The sequence below is a fragment of the Pan paniscus genome, chromosome 3 (genome assembly GCF_029289425.2).
Source record: "Pan paniscus chromosome 3, NHGRI_mPanPan1-v2.0_pri, whole genome shotgun sequence".
In the NCBI taxonomy this organism is placed as follows: domain Eukaryota; kingdom Metazoa; phylum Chordata; class Mammalia; order Primates; family Hominidae; genus Pan; species Pan paniscus.
In genome coordinates this window covers 84,014,807-84,036,456 of record NC_073252.2, presented here as the reverse complement: position 1 = coordinate 84,036,456, position 21,650 = coordinate 84,014,807, and the positions used below count along the sequence as shown (strand labels likewise).

At 37.0% G+C, this 21,650-nt stretch overlaps 1 protein-coding gene across 5 annotated transcripts in view; it reads right to left on the bottom strand.

Moving 5' to 3' along the window:
* Positions 1-6,076: 6,076 nt before the first annotated feature.
* Positions 6,077-21,650, bottom strand: part of ARHGAP24 (Rho GTPase activating protein 24) — a 528,695-nt gene continuing 513,121 nt past the window's right edge. For all 5 annotated transcript variants that reach the window (XM_003811243.7, XM_063603558.1, XM_003811242.5 and 2 more), the window contains 2 exons: positions 13,040-14,114; positions 6,077-8,265 (listed from right to left, as the gene is read on the bottom strand). In XM_003811243.7, the coding sequence (XP_003811291.1) occupies positions 8,022-8,265; positions 13,040-14,114 (1,319 nt within the window). In that variant the 3' untranslated portion in view covers positions 6,077-8,021. The remainder of the gene's footprint in view (positions 8,266-13,039; positions 14,115-21,650) is intronic.

Below are 21,650 nucleotides of genomic sequence, written 5' to 3'. Positions count from 1 at the left end.
CTAAAAATACGAAAAATTATCCGGGTGTGGTGGCACGCGCCTGTAGTCCCAGCTACTCAGGCTGAGGCAGGAGAATTGTTTGAACCCGAGAGGTGGGGGTTGCAGTGAGCTGATATCAAGCCACTGCACTCCAGCCTGGGTGACAGAGTGAGACTCCATCTCAAAAAAAAAAAAAAAAAAAAAAAAATCCACGTGGAGTAGCAGGAGTGTCTTATAAGCTGGAGTTCAAGGAAGAGGTTGAGCTGAAACAGAAATCTGAGAGTAATCAGTTTATAAATAGTATTAAAAGCCAAGAGTCTGTATGAGCCCACCAAAAGACAGTGTAGTTAAAGAAGAGAAAACCAAAGATGGAGATGCCTCTCACTCCAACATACAGACCTCAGAAAACAGGAGGGTATTCCAAAATGTTCAGTGAGGTAGAGGGAAAACCAGGAGTGTGCTGTCCTGGAAGCCAAGTAAAGAAGTTGTTTCAAAAGTGAGAGAATGGGCAGGGGTGGATTGTTATTGAGAGGCTGAGTAAAATGGGAACTGAAGATTCACAGTTGGACTAAATCTGTTTGAAGGTCATCGATGACCCCAATGAGAGCAGTTTCTATGCAGTATTGAGCAAGAAAAGAGTAACTGGAGTGAGTTCAAGAAAACATGGGAAGTAAGGAAGTAGAAATGGATACAGAAAATTCAAAATATTTTTCTACAAAGTGCAGCAAAAGAATGATGTAAAAGTTGGAGATAAATGTGAGATCGAGAGAATTTTTTAAAAGCTAATATAGCATGGGTAATAGTGCTGGTGGGGCCAACAGAGAGATAGCAAAACTGATAATGCAAAAAAGAAAGGGATATTTATTTGATAGAGTAACATGCTTGAAAACGGTGGAGGGACAGGCTCCAGTACATGGGCAGAGGCGCTGGCCCTGCACAGTAACTGCAGCAGGCGGTGAGGTGGTGTGCACAGAGGCAGGTAGTTTGGGAATATGGTGACGTGATGGGCATAAGTACATACTCATTTGATTTTTTTTTTGGTCTCAGTAAAGATAGAAGTAAGGTTGTCAGTAGACAATGAAGAGTTTGTGGAAGTTTGAGAAGTGTGAAATTGACCTTGGAAACTGTGACAATAAGTTACTGGACAGTGATGAAAACCATGTGAGCCATATTCATATAAATACAAAGGAACACAGGCCAACATGGTGGTCTTTTGTTGTCCAGTCATGTTTAGTTTTTTTAGGCACAGGTTAAGAGTAAGAAAAAATTAGTTTTATAGAGTTGCATTTTGTTTCTTTTTAATTCTCAAAAGAGTAGTACAGTGCTGGGAGAGTACATAATGGGATTTGGAAATGGGGGCAAGAAAATAATTATGAGAAGGAACCATAGAAGCTAAGCTGGTCAAGGAGGGAAGTAATGAAATGGGGGATGATAGTCGCTGAAAACTTACCAATTTGGAGTGATGGTGCTAAGGGGAGTGACTAGAGAGAGAAGAAGTGATGACCACAGCGTGGGATGCTTGAAATGGAACTGTTGGCGATGCCAGTGATTAGTCATGACACAGTACACAGTATAACCATGAGTGTGGTGGCTGATGTTCAGGCAGCGGCAGAACAAGATTTTCAAAAGTCGTCAAGGAGCTGAGTGGCCAAGATGGTGAATGGAGTATGAGTAGGGAGGGTGAGTGGGTTAGGTGCTAGAATATTCAGTCAATGATAAGGAGACATGTGCTTGTAAGAAGGTCATTAGAGAGGAAGAAGGATTAAAGGTCTGAAAGTAGCTGCAAATAGCAAAGCAAGATCTGTCTCCCCTTCAGGCCAATGATATGCAGGTTGTAGAGAGGAAGACAGCTAGGCTTGAGAGGGCCGCAGGGAAGATGGTGTCTTCAGGAGGCAACCATGATTCAGAGAAGAGGACATAGGGGAGGGTGATGGCACTGTAAGATCTAGAGGGGATAATGGAAAGGTCCTAGGCAGGGGGAGGCCATTGGAGATAGAAGCAAATGAGAGAATACACTGGGCAATATGAGGATAAGCAAATAGATGAAGGAAAAATGGCATGGGAACTTGGACTATTTTGGCAACAGGTAACCAGCGATGAGGGCATGATGGCATGACCCTGGGGATCACTTCAGTGTGGTGCATAATTAATCTAGTGAATCATGAGGGGGTAGGGAACAGGGAATGGGTGTGTGGAGAAGAGAGAGTTGGGATGGACATCCTCTATTCGCAAGAACAGGTGGGATGCTCGGGGCCTCCCCCAGAAGTAAGAGACAGTTTTGCTCAAAGAAAATGATGCCAATTTGGTTTGCCCCCTAACAATTCACTGTTCTCCTGTTGCCCTCATTCCCTATTTAAGAAAAGGCTGGCCTCACTGTGGCTTATCCCTCAAGAGGCCATACAGACAGCAGCTATACAGAAGTTCATAAATAAGGAGTATCATTCAGCCCTGGACCTGAGCCACAAATGGTGCTTTAAAAACCACACTTTTCATCAGCTAAACTTTTTACTGAAAGATCTACAGTAGGTTCAGTAGATTTTAGCTGCCTGGGGAACTGTTAGTTCTCCAAGTCACTTCAGAGCAAGAAGCCCTTAAGCTGGGCAGTTCTAACTTTCAACTCATTCCCCACTTGTGCAGTTAAGAAGACTATAAAGAGAATAATGAAACAGACCTTTGGGAGCTACAGTTCCAGCACTCCTTTCCTGTAGTTTGTGAGTTCAAACAAGGCAAAATGTTTCCAGCTCTGGATGCTTTCTTTGAATAAGAGAGTAGAAGCTGCGTGGGTACTAAGTGTGTTTTCAGGTCTCATGGCGTGCTGCTAAGGTGTTAGGCACAATGCCATCTTGATGGCATGAACTTGGTAGGTCATGTTTATTTTATTGAAAAGACTCCCTAGGGTCTACCCTGAAGGCACATTTGCCATGCTGTTCCATGGGCTAGGAAGGCCCCTTACCAAAACTGCAGCTCTGTCTGATGACTTCCTACTGGTCTTTAGGACTCACACCAAAGTCACGGCTCTGCAGTGCTCTCCTGAGCTTCACCTTTATGGTCTCTTTAGTTACTTCCACAGCACATCATATAACATGGCAATAACTGTAAATTTATGTACCCCAGAGGACCTAGTCCACAGCCCTCAGTTTATTCATGATAGCCCTCAGAAACATTCATTGTATTTTATCCAATACCTTTAACACCCAACATCATCTTTAGTGTAGACATGGATAGAGTTGATGAAGGACAGTTACACGTAGTTGTTTAGACATGATTTTCAGATCATGGATGTAATTGTATTATCTCAGAAAGAAAGAGTGGTTTGGGTTACTTTCCTTGCCATCAATCCCTGGCAGATTATCTGGGCACGGATAAACTTAAGAGTCTCTGAGACCAAGATATAATTATACCCTGTGCTGGTGATCATGATACCTTTAATGCTGGTCATATCCCTGAGTCCAGAACCTTGCTACGTTCCTTAGAAGCTGAAACACTCTTTCAATAGAAATAATTTGAGGGCTGATAGTTTCCATTTAGTGAGCACTTACTATGTTCTAGGCACTATGTTAATCCCTTCACCTATTGTACTACATTCCTCATAAAAATATGATAAGGGAGGAACTATTAACTCTACTTCCAGAAAAAAACAAATTTAGGCTTATATATATTACATAATTTAAGTTCATAAAGCTATGAGGTGGCAGAGCTGGGTTTGAACCCTGGTCGTAGATTCCAAAACTCATGCGTATGGTACTCTAATCAGAGTGCAGCTCTGCAGTGTAAGGAACACTGGGGTTTGTGGCAAGCATTACATTATTTAATGCTCTCCTGAATTTTCAAGGTGTCATAATTATATCAATAATATAAACTACCCAGGCTGGGAATGATTTTTTGAAGAATATCCCAGCTTGAGAATCAATGGGAATGATTACTTAAACTCCACTTGGAGATTTTAGTCATTTCATAATGTTACATATAAAATCATGTTTCAGTGGAACTGACATCATAGGCAATTCTACCTTAAATGTTCTCCAAAGGATACCCAGACATCGAGTTTGAATAGTGACGCTAACACAGTAGGCCCCACATCTGAAAGCAAATCCTTTCTCTTGAGTTTATAACTTAAGGTTCATTTTAATTACCTAGTTTTAAAGAGGCATATACAGGATGTAGCAAATGAAATCTTGATACTACCTAACTATTTTGTATCCTTATTGATTTCCAATTTATTCTTATGTTAATTGTACTTAATATTGTTTAGGCTTTTTATTTGACTAACGGAAACCCAGATGAACATGCTGCTCATGGTATCCATTGATTAGTGCCATCATCACTGAAATTGACAATTAAAATTGATAATATCATCCCTCAAATATCACAGGCCACAAAACACCCTGTATGTGTGTGTTTGAGTATATTTGCATTCCCAAAAATTACGGCAAACTCACTGTGCTGACATTCTCTTTGGCATAAGGCATGGAGGGATTTAAGAGCAAGAAGATACAATCTTGGCCCCTTAAGAAGCTCCATTTATCAATAGAGTTATCAGTGGAGCAAAGTGACAGGCAGTGGGATAAGCACATTACATACCACCATTAACCACGGCAACATCCCTACTTTGTAGGAGTTATTATCTCCACCTTGTAGATGAGATCAGACAAGTCAAGTTACCTGGCATTGCCATGTGTCTTGCATAAGGCATGTTGAGAGGCAGATCTAGGTTTGAATGGCTCTCAATTTTCTGCTATTTCCACTTCACCACTCTCCCTCCTAAATTGCTTCTTATTTGATAAATAAAATAATCAGATGTGGGAAAGACAGAAAGAGATATATGCGAATGGGGGCACAAAAAGCAACTAACACTGATTTGAGATTCTGGGAAGCTTCATGAGGAAACTGACATTGATTTGGCTCTTAAAGATGTTTGGAGCGCGCCAGCTAGAAGGAAGGCAAGCAAGAAGGACACAGCAATAGCAAGTGGAAAGTTCTAGAGGTATGAAAAGGCATGGCAGGTGTGGTGGGAAGTGGTAGGAGACAAGAATGAAACTGGCGGTAGGGCCTTTTACACTATGTGAAGGGCTTTGTCCTGGGCAAGTGACAGTCATCATATGTAATGAGCAAGATCAAGCTATGGTCAGATGAATAATTTCGAAAAGGCAGCCTGCAAAGGACAAAAGTACAGGAGAGATGCTGGAACAAAACGCGCTGGGTAGGAGGCCTTCATCAAAAGGTAAGGGAAAAGTGATTAAAGAGAGAAGATTAAAAAGGCAAAGATGAGTGGAATAGATTAGCTGGTGAGCAAATTTATGAGTGAAGAAGTGGGTAGAGAGGAAAAATATGAGTTGGCTGGGCGCGGTGGCTCACTCTTGTAGTCCCAGACAAATTAAGTGACCCGTCATTGCTATGCATCTTGCATAACTTTTGGGAGGCTGAGGAGGGCAGACAGCTTCAGCCCAGGTGTTTGAGACCAGCCTGGGCAATATGGCGAAACCCTGTCTCTGCAAAAAAAATACAAAAATTAGCTGGGCATGGTGGCGTATGCCTGCAGTCCCAGCTACTCGGGAGGCTGAGGTGGGAGGATCACCTGAACCTAGGGAGGTCAAGGCTGCAGTGAACCGTGATCATGCCACTGCACTCCAGACTGGGTGACAGAAGGAGACAGTGAGACTGTCCCCAACAAAAAAAGGAAAGAAAGAAAGAAAATATGCGTTAACATTTATGGAGTCTTTTTTTTTTTTAGACGGAGTCTCGCTCTGTCACCCAGGCTGGAGTGCAGTGGCGTGATCTCGGCTCACTGCAAACTCTGCCTCCCGGGTTCACGCCATTCTCCTGCCTCAGCCTCCCGAGTAGCTGGGACTACAGGCGCCCACCACCACACCCGGCTAATTTTTTGTATTTTTTTTTTTTTTTTTTTTAGTAGAGACAGGGTTTCACTGTGTTAGCCAGGATGGTCTGAGGCTCCTGACCTCGTGATCCGCCCACCTCGGCCTCCCAAAGTGCTGGGATTACAGGCGTGAGCGACCATGTCTGGCACCTTTTTGGATTCTACTAGCAGCTATGCTCAGCCTAACCCAAGCTATCTCATTAAGACCACATAACAACTCTATGGGAGTAGTATTTTTATTATTCCAATTGCACAGAGGAAAAAAAAAGTTATGCATAGAAGGTTCAGTAACAGCTGGCAAATTGTATACCATTTGAACCCAAGCAGTTTGAATATCTTTGTTTTTTTACTAGTGCATCATATAGCTTTCTGGATGAGTCTGAGGTTTTTATGAACTATGATAAGGACTGGAAATAGGTGAAAAGATATGAAGGGAGAGTTATTAAGATCAATTTTCATATTTTGAGTTTGAATTTCCTATCGTATGTCCAGGTGGAAGTAACTGGTTAAATAATTGGAAAGAGAGAGAAAAGGGAATTAAAGAAATTATTGCTATAAAGATACTGGTTGATACCATAGGACCACAGACGCTTCCTCAGTGGGAGAGTAAAAATAAAAGCAAGACAGTGGCAAGGATGAAAGCAGTACAGACCACTTTCCCTCTTGAAAATAAATAAACACATGCAACCATTGAACCTTCAAACAACACAAACCCCATAAACTCAAGTATGTAGTCTTTATTTCCGATTATGCCTTTTGTAACTTTTTGTTCTACGGTGAGAAAGATTATTTGCCTGGCTTCTCAAAACCATTGCCTTATTGTGAAGAACTGTTCTCCCAAAACTCTAGCTCCAAAGAGCCCTGGGTTTTTCTAGAAAATTAGCATTGCTGAGGTTCCCATATTTGCTAAAATTGGAACTTTAGGCATTCACCTTTTAAAATTATTGTATGTTTTAACAGGAAAGACTGATACTGTCAAAATTAGAAGCAAAATGGCTTGTTTCTTCTAAACTTTTCTCCTTCTCCTCCTGCAGCCTGGCCCCCTCCCACTATCTTCTTGCTGCAAACCAACTTTGCCAGCTGTAGTAGGGAGAGAATCCCAGATGGCAATAGCCTGAGTGAGAAAAAAATGTCACTACGTGACACATACTCTAGCAGTTTCACTCAGAGGGAAACAGTAATACCATTTCACTGCTGGTATTCTAAAGTGCAGTTGTTGGGAGATGGGAGAGGTTTGAGTGGGAGACAGGTGCTCACGTGGGCATGGTTTAGCAAGCATTGTTTCCCAATACCTAAGTAGCAGGAGAATTCCTCTAAAACTATCCAGCAGTTAAAGAGATTCGGTCCAGAAGGACAGAGTAATTCAAAGCCTGAATCGTTAAATGCCATTCTTTACCATTTTTTCTTCTCTAAGGAGCATCCTGCATTGGGGATATGCACTGAGGATCTGGCAAGGTAGACAGTGGGCCTCAGAAAGGGACTTTCTCATGGAGTCTCAAAGTTCCTATGTCAAATTGCCTCGCAAAAGCAAAACTGAGTGGTGCCAGGGGAAGAATTTTAAAAGCAGCTCAAAGGTTCCTGGTGATTCGACTGTATTTTATAAAACTATTTACATTTCTCTTTTTGGTCATGACAAAGTCTATTGGCACAAACAGCACAGCCACAAAGTATTCTTCTGATTTTAATAACTCATATATTTATATATATATTTATATTTTTGCTTATCTTCATTTCCTCAGCAAAAAGGGAAATAAAAATATTGATCTATAAAATAAGCCGATGATAACACAATGCCAAAAATAGCTTATGTTAAGTGCAAGGGGTGAAGCTTGAAAGCAAGCTAAATTGCAACAACATATTGATTTAACATTTTAAATACAAGACTTGCAATAAAATAATTCTTGAAATATGCTTCTCATTTTTAGTTTACTTTTGAAAAACTACTCTATATACACATATCCAGTTGTAACACTTGACAGTAGCATTATGGGGCATGATATAACTTTGGTACACATTGCAGATATGGATGTTTAATGTCTGTAAATGATATTCCTTCACCAGTTAGACTTCTGTACATCCAGGTGACCAGCCACCTGGTTCTAAGTCATACCACCAGAATCCCTGGAGTCCTTGCCAGAGCCATCAGAGATAGCAGGCGAAAGCAGGCTCACTGAATCCATATTGTGTTTCCTCTCTCGGTTCTCCTGGGTTCCACTGTCAGTTCTCCAAACGTGGAAAAAAACTGCTCCATTTCTTTCTGTAGCATGTCATTTCTTTTCTCGGCATCTTCTTTTGCTCGCTCGGCATTTCGCATTTTTATTTCTATCATTGTGAACTTTTTCCTCTCCTGATCCAGTTCATCATGGAGGCTCATCATTTCTGTTTCCAAAGTCAAGTTTCGCTGTTCTAAGCTATAAAGGATGTGGGGGGGTGGGGACGCAAGAGTAAGAGATAAAGTGATTTTATTCACTTGAAATGCAAGAGACATACAAATATTTTCTAAACTCTTTATGATGCTTAGGAAATTGGAATAAAGCCCTTTCAATGATTTAAAGGATGTAATTTTGTTGTATTATTTTACTGTTTGCTAAGATGATTTACTGTCACTTTAGTAATTAGGTCCCAAGGCCTCTCTTGGAAGCAGCTGTCATTTAATAGTAAATAAGTGAATGCCAGCACAGATAAGCCAGTAACACATGCCGGGCAGACGAGGCAGAAAGCTTCCCGGACATTAAATTGTAAAGTTGACTACACTAAATGCAGCAGGAAAGTCTGATACAGTTGAAAAAAAAAAAGAGGGCAATAACATTTGCTTTCTATAAAAGGAAACATAGTGATAGGAAAATGTCATTGTTGGTTAAGTTCACTGCTAAGAATGGGGTTTTTGGCAGCATATAGAGTCCCAACTTATAAAAGAGTATCCAAAGTAATGAGCTTACATTGATACGAGAGGTAAAGATCACATGTGTTAAATAAGCACTGCATCTTATATTTTGTAAAAATAAAGCCCATTCCTTTCCATCCCCAATTCTCACTGCTTCCCAAGTTATTAATATAGCTCAGGGCATAGGTATTTTATATCTCTAAAAATTGATAGTTGTTTTGTATAGCTTTTGGATAATTGCAGAATTTGCAGTAACGTTTTTAAAAACAGAGACTGTTTTCTCCATAACCACTAAGCTCCAAATCATATACATATATTATTCAAAAGAGGGGTATTAAAGTTACGTCTTTATTTAAGATGTATCTTGGCCTTGGCTGACTTTTTAATTTCTCCTATTCTGAGCAAAAGTCCCATGGGACTCATTCAAACTTACCATACCACTGAAATTTGAAAGGTTAAGGCATGTGTAGCTCTCAGATATCTGATTATTTTAATAACAGTTTTTAAATTAAAATCTCAATTATGTTTCTGCTTTGAAAAATTTGATCCCCACATGTTGATATTTCATCCAGATAATAAGAACACTTAAAAATTAATCTTCCTTCTCTTTGTAAGCAACTAGAATTTTAAAAAATAATACTTCATATTTTGTAATCCTACATCATTTAGAAGGCTATTTTAAACATATGACCACATTTTTACATGAAAAGTTGGTACTATGCTGGTTTCCACTCAGAATTATTCTACAATATATTCTCTTTGTTTTCCAAAGCTATTTTAGAGCCAAAATTTTGGAAGAAATTGAAATTAAAATACTGAGAAGGACAACCCTTACAAAACAATATATTGACACATTTGTATGTATCAGGTGCTTGTGGGAAACTTCCAGGAATGAAAAGGACTAAGTTGAATACAGAAGAAATCCCTCCCAATGCAAACATATAAAAGTGCTGGAAAAGTTTTAAGAAATATATTTTTAAAATACATCATCAAGGTTAAAATAAAACAGCAGCTTCAGCCATCAGAACCAAGGAAGAAACCGAAATATAGAACAATAAGTAGAAGCACACGAGGGATGTTAGTCTTGGATAGAGGCCACAGAGCTTGGGTCTAGGTTTTTCTTTTTCACATGGGGACAGAAGGTGAGGCCTCCAGTATTAGGCAGGCAGAAAACTACAAGTAATCTAACTGAGAGCTTGGAACATCAACTGTTTTTATGAAGAAGAGACTACAAAATCTCCAATCATGGGCCTGGGGAAGTATCAGAATTGAATTAGCTCATCAGAGTATTAGTAAGCTACAAAACAGGTCTGAGAAAAGTTACCTAGAATGCCTCAAAAATGATAATTATAGAAATTTAATATGGAAAAAAGAAGTTAACAAAGACAGAGGATAGATTAACAAGGTCAAACATAGCTTAATAAGGGTTCTGGAAAGAGAAAATTGAGAAGGTGGGAAGATGAAATAGACAAAAAGATGATGAAAAAAATATTCCAGAATTGTAAAGACGTAAGTTGTTAGATCAAATCATGAAACAAAGTTTGAAAGTTAAATAAAGGAAAAGACATATCAGGAAGTTACTAATCAAAGGAAGATGGTATGACAATATTAATATCAGAAAAAATAGAGTTTCAGGTAAAAAGCATTATTACAATGAAAAATAGGCACTAATTAATGATAAAAGGATCAATTCTTCAGGGAGATATGAACAACTCCAAACTTCTATTCACCTAGTAGTAGAGCCTCAAATTGTTCAATATAAAATATGACAAAATTATAAAAAGAAATTGATAAACTCAGAATACTGATAGGAAATTTTAAAGTATCTTTCTCAAACATTATAGATATAGCTGATAAAAATGAGAAGAAATATAGAAGCTTTGAATAGCCTGATTAACAGACTTGATCTGTTGGTCATATATAGAATCCCAATCCAGTAATAAGGGAATAGTTTTAATAGACCAAATAATTAATATCATCCAGATGAACTTCTCTGACCACAATACAATATTTCCTAAGAAAATTGTTAGAAACTAGCTGAGTGCCATGGCTTACGCCTGTAACCCCAGCACTTTGGGAGGCCGAGGTGGGTGGATCATTTGAGGTCAAGAGCTCAAGAGCTGCCTGGCCAACATGGTAAAACCCGTCTCCACAAGAAAAAAAAAATTATCCAGTCGTGATGGCATGCATCTGTAATCCAAGCTACTCAGGAGGCTGAGGCAGGAGAATCGCTTCAACTTGGGAGGCAGAGGTTGCAGTGAGCCAAGATTGCATCACTGCACTCTCCAGCGTGGGCAACAGAGTGAGACTCTGTCAAAAAATAAAACATAAAAAAGAAAAGAAAAGAAAGTTAGAAAAAGTTAGAAACCAATTTGGAGAGGGAAAAAGAACATATGTTTCAAAACTAAAAACCATATATCTCACTGACTGATAATTAAAGTAAAATATTATCTATCTGTCTACCTACCTCCCTACCTATTTACCTACCTACCTATCCATCCATCCACCCTCAATACTTGTGGGGTAAAGTTATAAAGGAATTTAAACATATATCTCATTGATAATTAAACAAAGTAAAATATTATCTATCTATCTATTTATCATCTATCTATTATCTATCTATCTATCTATCTATCTATCTATCTATCTATCTATCATCTACCTACCTACCTACCTATTTACCTACGTACCTATCTATCCATCCATCTACCTTCAATGCTTGTGGGGTAAAGTTATAAAGGAATTTAAAGAAAAATGAATAACTCTAAACAGAAATGATCAAAATTTAGCCCGAACAGTTAACTTTCTATAATTTCATGGCTAGGCCACGAGCGGTCCCCCACCCTCCACCCTACTGCAGAGCTCTCCCTTGGCCTGTCACGAGGGTAAGAATGTGACAGTGAAATGGCCCATTAAGATGACCTCTATTGGGAAGTTCTATCAGTTTATCAGAATCTCTGAAATATACCGTAGATCTCAGAACATATATGCATCAGCAACATCCTCAGAAATGAATGTATCCATCTGCAAATTCATAGTGATAACTTTTTTCTTTTTCTACTACGTTTAAAGTGTGACCCCTTGCCTCAAAATATAAGCTTCCCAGTGTGAAATGCTAATTTATCATCATGGATTGGCAGTAATTCAGAATTCCAATACATAGTGGTTCCAAAAACTACATTCAGAAAGAAGAGTAACCTTTTAAGATAATGACCCTATATTTTTCTTTAAATCTCCTGTCACTCTCCATTATATAGAAAAATTCAAACCACAATTCCACTCAGTGAAACTTACCAAAAAAATACTTTCCAAGGAAGTAATTTTTCAATCTCATTTATAAGTAGTATTTTTTAATATTTATTTTGCCATAGCTTCTGAAATTATGTTATCTTTTTGTCTGATAATTGATGAATGGATAGGAAATATATTAAGGTAAATTAAAGCCAACTTAACAACCGACTGAGGATCCTAGCACACCATGGAGGAAGGGTTGTCCAAATCACACAGCCTGAAACTGGGACTGAGACCACTAGAGGAGCTACTCCTACTTTGATCATTTCATGAGAAGGTGCACATTGATATAATTAGGTTTTAGCATAATTGCTTCTTTATGAATCATATTCTTTTTCCTCTTTTAGGCTATAGTCTTCCTTGTTCATGTGAACATACTTCATGTCACCCCTCTTCTCAAAAACCTCCATGGATTTCTATCTCAGAGTAAAAGTCAAAGGCTGAAAATCAGCCTGTCAATCCCCTATGTCACCTGGCTCTTATGGCCTCTCTCAGCTCATCTGAATCCTCAGCGTCTGGAACAGAGCCTGGCAGATAGAAGGCACTCTCTCAACATTCAATGATTGAAAGAATAAAACATGGAGGTCTATCGACTTCTACTTTTTTTACCCTAGTTTCATCCTTTTCTTGTTAGTGAAAACTAACAGGCTCCTAATGCTCTGTCCATATCCTCACAGCCCCTCTCCTTCCAGCCCTCTAATGCAAATCTATCTATTTAATAATAATCAAAGATGACATTATTGAGCCTATTCTGTACCAGGGAAATGTTCAATCACTTCTTATGTGCTTTTGAGGTAGATAATACTAGTATTTAAATTGTTTACATTAGGGAATCAAAGCTCACAGAGATGAAGCTAACTTGCACACAGTCACAAAGCTCATAAATGATGGAGCAAACTTGTGTTTCTTTGACTTTGGAGCCAGCATATGTCACCCTCAGTGTGATCCTGTCCCACAGTAGGAGGCTACTGAGCCCTCTCTGGTAGTTACGACCTCCAGATTTTCCTTACCTCTTTATCCTGGACTCATACTCTATCTTCTGTTTGGTCATTTCCTGTTTCAGGCTGGAAACTAAACTGTGCAGTGCACTGTGGTTGCTGCTGCTGTTGCCCACAAATGTCTCACTGTTGTCACTGCTACTGGTGGCACGACTACTTCGACCTCCCACACTCCTGTGGTCACTTTTGCTTTCATAGTCCCTGGGATGGGAAAGGTCGTCCTGCGGGGGCCCATCCAAAACAGGGTCCTCAAAGTTCCCCCCATAAAAGTCTTGCTCTGGGCAGGTGGTGGTAGAAGAGCGACAGGAGTTGGAGTTCTCAGGGAGGGAGATTTCACAGGAGGAAGTGGACCAGGTAGCACTGTCAATGCTCTGCTTGTCATCAAGGTTCATCATGGAGAACTGTTGATGGACATTATCATAGGTGGACAGTCTGTTGTGCTGGCCTAACTCTCCAGCTTGTTCTTTCTGCTTGTTATCCCTCAGGGTCACATAGCCATTTGGCAGCCAGCTCATGTTTCGAACATTTGTGGTGTTCCCGAGTGTGTCGCTGTTCAAAATGCCCATGCGCACCGTTCCATTCTGTACACTGTGCGTGCCCATTTTGGTACCAGATACCTTCAGTGAAGAGGTCCTTCTGGCCTGTAGGCTCCCATTGGGGGTGGTTTGGGTTTTCTCAAGACCTTCTGCATTACTGCTGCTGAAGGACCCATTGGTAACTATCCCACTACCCTTATTAAAGGCTGGGTTCTTTTTGACCATGAGAGGGGGGCTTCTAGACACATCTAGCTTGTGAACACTGTTCCTTGGGCTGTTGGTTTTGCTGCCTGATAGAGCTGTGGGGGATCCGTTGTTCATGCTGCTTCTCTGGGGTGACTCAGACTTGTCCCAGGAGCACTGCCTACTAGGGCTGTCCTTGGTGTTATTGTTCTCCTTGTTCTGTAACTGCCCCATGGTGGCTTTCTTCTGAATTTCGTTGTTGTTGCTCACACCATCTTGGGGCTTGCTTTGCAGTTCTGCATCTTTGGGAAAGAGGCAATCATGTTTGCTAATCATCACTGACATCAACTGCTGGACCACCACAGTGCCTAGAATTGCATAGAACATAAAGTAGCATGAGTGAGACAGTTTTTATTTATTTCTATTTCAATGTGACTCTTAAAGAAACACATTCAAGAGAACATTCATTATTATTATCAGTACCAAACCATATTCTTAACTATGATAATAGCAATAGAAGCTAAAACATCTTGAGCATTTACTTTGTGCCATGAACTGTGTCAAGCACTTTGCTTTTGTAATTTAATTGAATTTTGAAATAAATCTATACATACATACTGTTATTATCACTGTATTATAAAGGTTAAGTAACTCGATTAAGGTTACATGTTAAGGACCAGACCCAGGGCTTGATCCCAGGGTTCATTAAAAACCTGGGTTCTTAATCATAATACAATGTTTATTAAAAATTTGACATTTAATTCTGAGAAATATTTCTTAGGAGGAAGTCACTGTGACCTCTCATCTAATAATTGCCTCAAACTATCAAGATATTTCAGTGGTATCTGTAAATGGAGCCCAATACAATCAGGTGGACGCATGGTTTCTCTAATGTATCCAGATAATGAAAATCCATAAGACTTTTGTTCACCATTCAAAAGCTTCAGGGCATTTTAAGCGACATCAGCCAGAATGGTGTAGTGAAGACCTCCAAAAATCCTCTTCACCATATAAGCAACTAGCAAAAATTTCCAGAATCAACTATTTTGGAATTCTGTAAATTAACTAATGGCTTGATGCAATCTGGAGAGTGTTTATTTAAAAAAAATGGCGGAATCTCAGTAAGAGCAGCAAGGTCTGTGGCGTTTTAACTTGCTCTAATCTTCTCCTCCTCTCCTAGAAAACCAACAGCCCAAAATCACAAAGAAAACCAGCTATCTGGCAGCCACTGGAATGGGCAGAGCAGGGTTGGATTTTATATAGTTTCTATATAAAATACTTAAAACTTGAGATTTGGTGAAGAAAATGACGAAAAAAGGCTTTTGACAATGCATAATTTCATTACAACAGCAGCTAATTGAGAGGCTGTCAGGGAGTAGAAACCTGACCTGAGGCTAGGCCACTCTTTAGCTTCCGGTGACACCTGGGAAATATAATTCAAAATCAGATTTTGAAGAGGAAAAAACATATTATATTCATTTATATTCTACACACTTTTCTTGTGATGATTCAAAACTTATAATATTTTTGACTGCATATCAGCAATAAGCAAGATCTACTGCTACATCAATGTTATTCAAATTTTAAAGTTCATAAAAATTACCTGGAGATCCTGTTAAAAGGAAGATTGAAATTCAGTAGGCATTGGGTGGGACATGAGATTTTGCATTATAAACCAGCTTCCAGATAACATCAGCAATAATAGAATAGTAGCACTGGCATCACCTGGAAGCTGAAAATTTTAGCACCCAATGCAGAGCTTCTGAATCAGAATCCCCAGGTGATTCCTGGGTGCATTACACTTTGAGAAACACTGTAGTAGATGCAAATGTTTCCTTTATATCTTCCAAATTAAATTTCTTGAAAGTCCGAAAGAGAGGATTCATTTTTTTTCAGATGAGAAAATTGAGGGTCAGAGAAGTTAAGCTATTTGCTCAGGGCACAGAGACGATGTGATCAAGGTGAAATGCAATATTTAGTCTTATTCCAAATTATGCATTTGTCCTACTATATTTCAGCTGCTGCAATTTAAAACCATAGCAGTAATAAGTAAACTTGGGATAGTTTTAAAGATAAAGTTAGATAAAGATAAATATCTATTGAATTACCATCAATTATTACAGAATTGTGAAAAAAGACTGAATGTAATAAGTGATTGTATTATATAGCCTTCTTTTCTCTTTTAGTAATCTCCGAATTTGTCATCATATTTTCCATGCATGTTAGCAGTGAATCTGATAAAAAGAATTTTAGAGCAGTTAGAATAACACTGTCAAACTTGTGTACTGTGCTTGAAGACATTGTGTATTCAATGCTATTTTACTATTTGCCCATATGCAGACACACTTTCAGAGGTTTGCAGTTTCCATTATATATGACTGTCTAGTATTTTGGGAAAATGGACCTTTTTCCTATCATTGGAATGTTAACATTTGAAGTGCCACTGCTTCCCGTCATAACTATGAACTGTGTGGGAGCATGTAATTAATTGAAGAGCAACATCCTTAAGGTCTCCATGATGAGTTTGTGAACAGCCATGTCAAAGTGTACTTGTCACAATTATGGAGTATGAGTGTCAGGTCCCTAGAGATTTAAACTCTCTCTTGTATCTTGGGAAGCTTTGATTCCATCTAGTCTCTGGGACAATAAATGGCCATAGCCCCTTGTAAAGAGACTTTCTTAGAATTTTTATAGTTGTTTAGGACAGACTAGCTTGGCAGTAATAATGATGTGTGTGCCACTGTATACATTATCACTTTTTCCTTTTGATTCCCTGTCATTTTCTTCTTAGAATGCCAATGAGGAACATGAAGCTCAGATAATGAGGTCAGAGTGGTTATAATCACCTGCCCATTCTGAAGAGTCCAAGCAGATTCTGGAGTTCCACTGTGCTACACGATCCAGCAATTCTTCCCTGAACCATATAATTTTATACAGGTTGACTCCATATACCACATAATAGGCACTTTTCATCATAAGCATTGGCTAAAAATTTGATTTTTCTTTAAAAAAAACCTAGGGACTTTAAATATAATATGTAAATGCAAAAATACATGTAGATGACAGCATTCTGTGCAATATAGTTTCAATTTGTATTTTTTGCAATGAATAACTTTGTACATGTGTCATTTTGCAGGTTTGAACATATCTGTAAGATACCTGATGATTTTTGACAAATGTGTATACTCCTGAAAACACCACCTAATCATGATATAGAAAAGTGACACTCATGCCTCTTTGGAGTCAGTTCCCTGCCCCTAACTCTGGCCCATAGCATCCTTGATGTGCTTTCTGTCTCTATAGTTTTGCCTTTTATTTTACAATTTCATATAAATGGAATCATACAGTATGTAGACTTTCATGTCTAGGTATTTTCCACTTAGCATAATACTTTTGACATTTATGTTGTTACATGTAGCAGTTCGTTCTTTTTATTGTCAAATAGTATTACTTGCTGTAGGTGTGACACAATTTATCTATTCACTAGTTGACGGAGAATTGGTCTGTTTCCAGTTTGGGGCTAATATGAATAGTGTCGATATGAACATTTGGCTGCAAGTCTTGGGTGAACATATGTTTTCTTTTTCCTTGGGTAAATGTTTAGCACATGGTTCTGCTGGGTTTTACGGTTACTGCATATTTAAGTTAGTAAGAATCTACCTAATTCTTTTGTGAATTGGCCCTAACATTTTGTATTTCTAGCAGCCAAACTTGGTATATTTTCAGTCTTAACTTTACACTTTGTAAGAAATGTGTAGAGACATCTTATTATGGTTTACATTTTAGTTTTTCTAATGACTAAAGATGCTGAGCATCCTTCCATGTATTATTTGCTATCTGTGTATCTTCTTTGATGATGTGTATATTTCAAATCTTTCGCCACTTTTTCATTGAGTTGACTGTCTTGTTTTGCATGCGTTCTTTACATATTCTTAAAACAAGTTATTTATCAGATAGTGCTTTGCAAATGTAGTCCCCATTTCCAAAAAGGCTTGACTTTTTGAAAAGTGTCAATTTTGACAAAGTCCAACTTATCAAATAATTTTTTAAAAAATATTTTTATAGTTAGAGCCTTTTGTTTCCTGAGTCTTGACTAGCACAACGTCATAAGATTTCTTTAAAAATATTTTCTTCTATATATCTTATACTTTTAACTCCTACATTTAGGTCTGTGATCCATTTTAAGTTTTTTGTATGTGATGTGAGGTAAGGATTGAGGTAATTTATTTATATTTTTTAGGGCTATGAAATTGTTCCAGCATCATTTGGGGAAATGACCTTCCCCTTTCCATTGAAATACTGTGGTACATTGGTCAAAAATCAAATGACTACACATATTTCTGGACTATCTGTTCTATTTCATTGATCTGTGTGTCCATCTTTATATCAACACCACACTTTTAATTATGTGTGACTTTATACTAAGTCTTGAAATCAAGTTGTATATATTCAACTGTTATTTCCTTTCAAATTATTTGTGCTATTCTAGATAGCTTTTATTTCCCTGTAAAACTTATAATCAGATTGTCAATCTCTACAAATAAAAATTCTGATGGAATATTTTTGTGACAATTATATTAAAACTATAGGTCAATTTTAGAAAAATAGCTTAATAATATTGAGTATTCTAATACATGAGCAGGGTATATTTCCACACTTACGTAGTTCTTATTTGTTTGTTAATGTTTAGCAGTTTTCAGAGTGTGTCTTATACATGCTTTCTTAAATTTCTCCCTAAATATTTTAAATTTATGAGTGTTGTTCTAAACAATATTTTTTATTTCAATTCTAATTGTCCAATGTAGTATGTAGAAATACAATAAAGTTTTATAAATTGACTGTGCATTATGTGATCTTTACATATTTGTGTATTAGTTATATTAGTTTTATTTGTCCATTACAAAGAATTTTCTACATAGATGTTCATGTTGACTGTGAATAAAGAGAGTTTTACATATTCCTTTCCAATTTTATACCTTTTATTTATTATTACTGGCTAGGATTTCCAGTACAATGGAAATGGTGGGATAAGGTAAACTTACCTTAAACCCGATCTTAGAGGCAAAGCATTTGGTCTTTTACCATTAACGATAGTATTTTAACTAAATTTTTCAGAGATAACCTTTGTTAATTTGAGAAACTTTCTAATTTTTTTATCTGCATCTGCGATGATTTTTTTGTATCTTAAAGTGGTGTATTAATACAGTGTAATACAGTGAATTACATTGATTGATTTTGGCTAACCAACCTGTCTTCCTGGGTTGATTATAAACCCACTGGTCCTGATTTATTATCCTTTTTATATGGTGAAGTCAATCCAGTAAGGTTTTGTTTAGGATTTATATGTCTATATTCATGAGGGATATTATTCTGTATTTCTCTTTTCTTGTAATGTCTTTATCTGTTTTGATATCAGAGCAACACTGGCCTCATAAAATTAGTTGGCAAGAATTCCCTCTACCTCTTTTTTTCTGAAAGAGTCTGTGCACAGTTAATATAATTTCTTCTTTATATGTTTGTTAGAATTCACCAGTAAATTTAAGTTAGAGGTGTTTTTGTTTTTGTGGGAATGTTTTTAGCTACGAATTCGATTGCTTTACTAGTCTCAGTTTCTTTCTTTCTTTCTAATCTTGAGGGAGCTTTGGTTTATATCTTTTAAGGAACTTGAACATTTCATCTCCATTGCCCAATTTCTTGGCAAAAAGTTGTTCATAATAGTCCCTTATGATTATTTTAACATCTGTAAGATCTTTGGTAGGTCACTTCTGTTAAACCTGATATGGGTAATGTAACATTGTTTTTTCTTTTCTGATCAGTATGATGAGTTTTATCAATTTTATTGATCTTTTTAACAAACTAGCTGTTGGTTTCACTGGTTTTCTAAATTGTTTTTGTTCTCTCTCTATTTTCTTGATTTTTGTTCTTATCTTCATTACTCCTTGCCTCTGTTTCCTTTGGTTTAAATTACCTCTTATTTTTGCAGCTCTCTGAAAAGGAAATAGATAATTAAATTTAGGTCTTTATTCTTTCTGATATAAGTCCATAATTATATGAATTTTCCTCTAAGCACTACTTTAGTTGTATCACACAAACTTGGTAGAACTTTTTCCTTTCATTTAGTTTTTAAACATACCTGTATCTTTATATTTTAAATGATGTGTATACAGTATAGAGTGTTGAATTTTTATTTATTTTATCTCTGCCTTTAGACTGGAATATATAAGGCATTAAGATTTAATGTAATTATTGATATGGTTGAGTTTAATTCTGTCATCATGGTATTTTTTTCTACTTGTTGCATCTGTTAATTGCTCCTCTTTTATTTTTTTATGTCCTTTTTTTTAAAAAAAGTTTATTATTATATAACATTCCATTTTATCTTTATTGTTGGCTTATTACCTAACACTTCAGTTTATTTTTTAGTAGTTGTTCTATGTTTATAACATTCATATTTAATTTATTATGCTCTACTTTTAAATAATATTGCAACACTTTGCATACAAATTAAAAGTCTTAAAGTAGTCTGCTTTCATGTTTGCTTCCATTTTCTGTCTTTTATTCTGTCGTTGTCATACATTTCATTTCTGTATGTATTACGTATCCCCTGTTACATTATCTTATTTTTGCTTTATACAACAGGTTATCTTTTAATAAGAAAAAATATTATTTTATATTAATCCACATATTATTGTTGTGCAGTGCTCTTCACTTCATTCATCTGTGTGCACATGTGTCTATCTGGACTCATGTTCCTTCTGCCACAACGACTAGTTAACGTTTCTTGTAGTACAAGACCATCAGTGATGAATTTACTCACAGATTTTGTTTCTCTCAAAATGACCTTAGCTCCTTTTTATATTTGAAAAATATTTAAATATATTCACTGGACATAGAAATCTAGGTTAATAGATTTTTTTCAGTACTTCAAAGGTTTTGATCCACGTCTTTTGGTTATATAATTTCTAACAAGAAATCTTCTGCAACATATCTCTTTGTTCTTCTGTATGTAGTGTGTCCTTTGTTCCTCAGTCTGCTCTTAAGCTTTTCTCTTAAATTGGATCTCAGCATTTTATGATGTGCTTTTTTGTGGCTCCCTTTATGTTAATTCTGAGCTTCTGAGATCTTTGTGTTTGTAATTTTCATCAATTCTGTGAAAAAAATGAGTATTTTTTCTCTGTGCTTCATGATAGTTTCTCTTATGAAGACAAAGTTTTTATAAGTCTGAATTTATTCTTTTTAAGTTTTCTCCTAACCTGCTATTAATCTCATCGAGTGTAATATTCACTTAAGTGATAATTTTCATCCTTAGAAATTCTATTTGGACTTTAAAAATACATTTGATCTATCTCTTCATCATGTTACATTTTGCTTTACCTTCTTGAACATATTTACAGAATATAATAATAATATCCTTGTCTGCTATCAGAAATGACTCAATCACATTTGGGTCTTTTTCTATTAGCTATTTTATGTCCTGGTTACAGCTCATATTTTATGATGCTTTGCATGCCTTGTAATTTTTAGTTGTATGGAAAACATTGTGGGCTTTATACAGTTGGTTACTGAATTTTGAAAAAAATACATATTCTAGATGTGTTGGACTTCGTTCTGGCACAGAGTGAAGCATCTGGGGATTAGCTGAATCATATTTATTATATGTTGATAAGCTTAATTTTTAGAGCAGTTTCAGGTGTACAGAAAAATTGAGCAGAAAGTACAGACGGTTCCTATATACCTCCTCTCCACAGCCTTTTTAAACACAGTTTCCCCTTTTATTAACATCTTGCATTAATGTGGTATATTTGATATACTTGATGAGCCCATATTATACATTATCATTAACTAAAATCCATAGTTTACATTAGGGATCACTTTTTGTGTTGTATGCTCTATGGGTTTAGAGA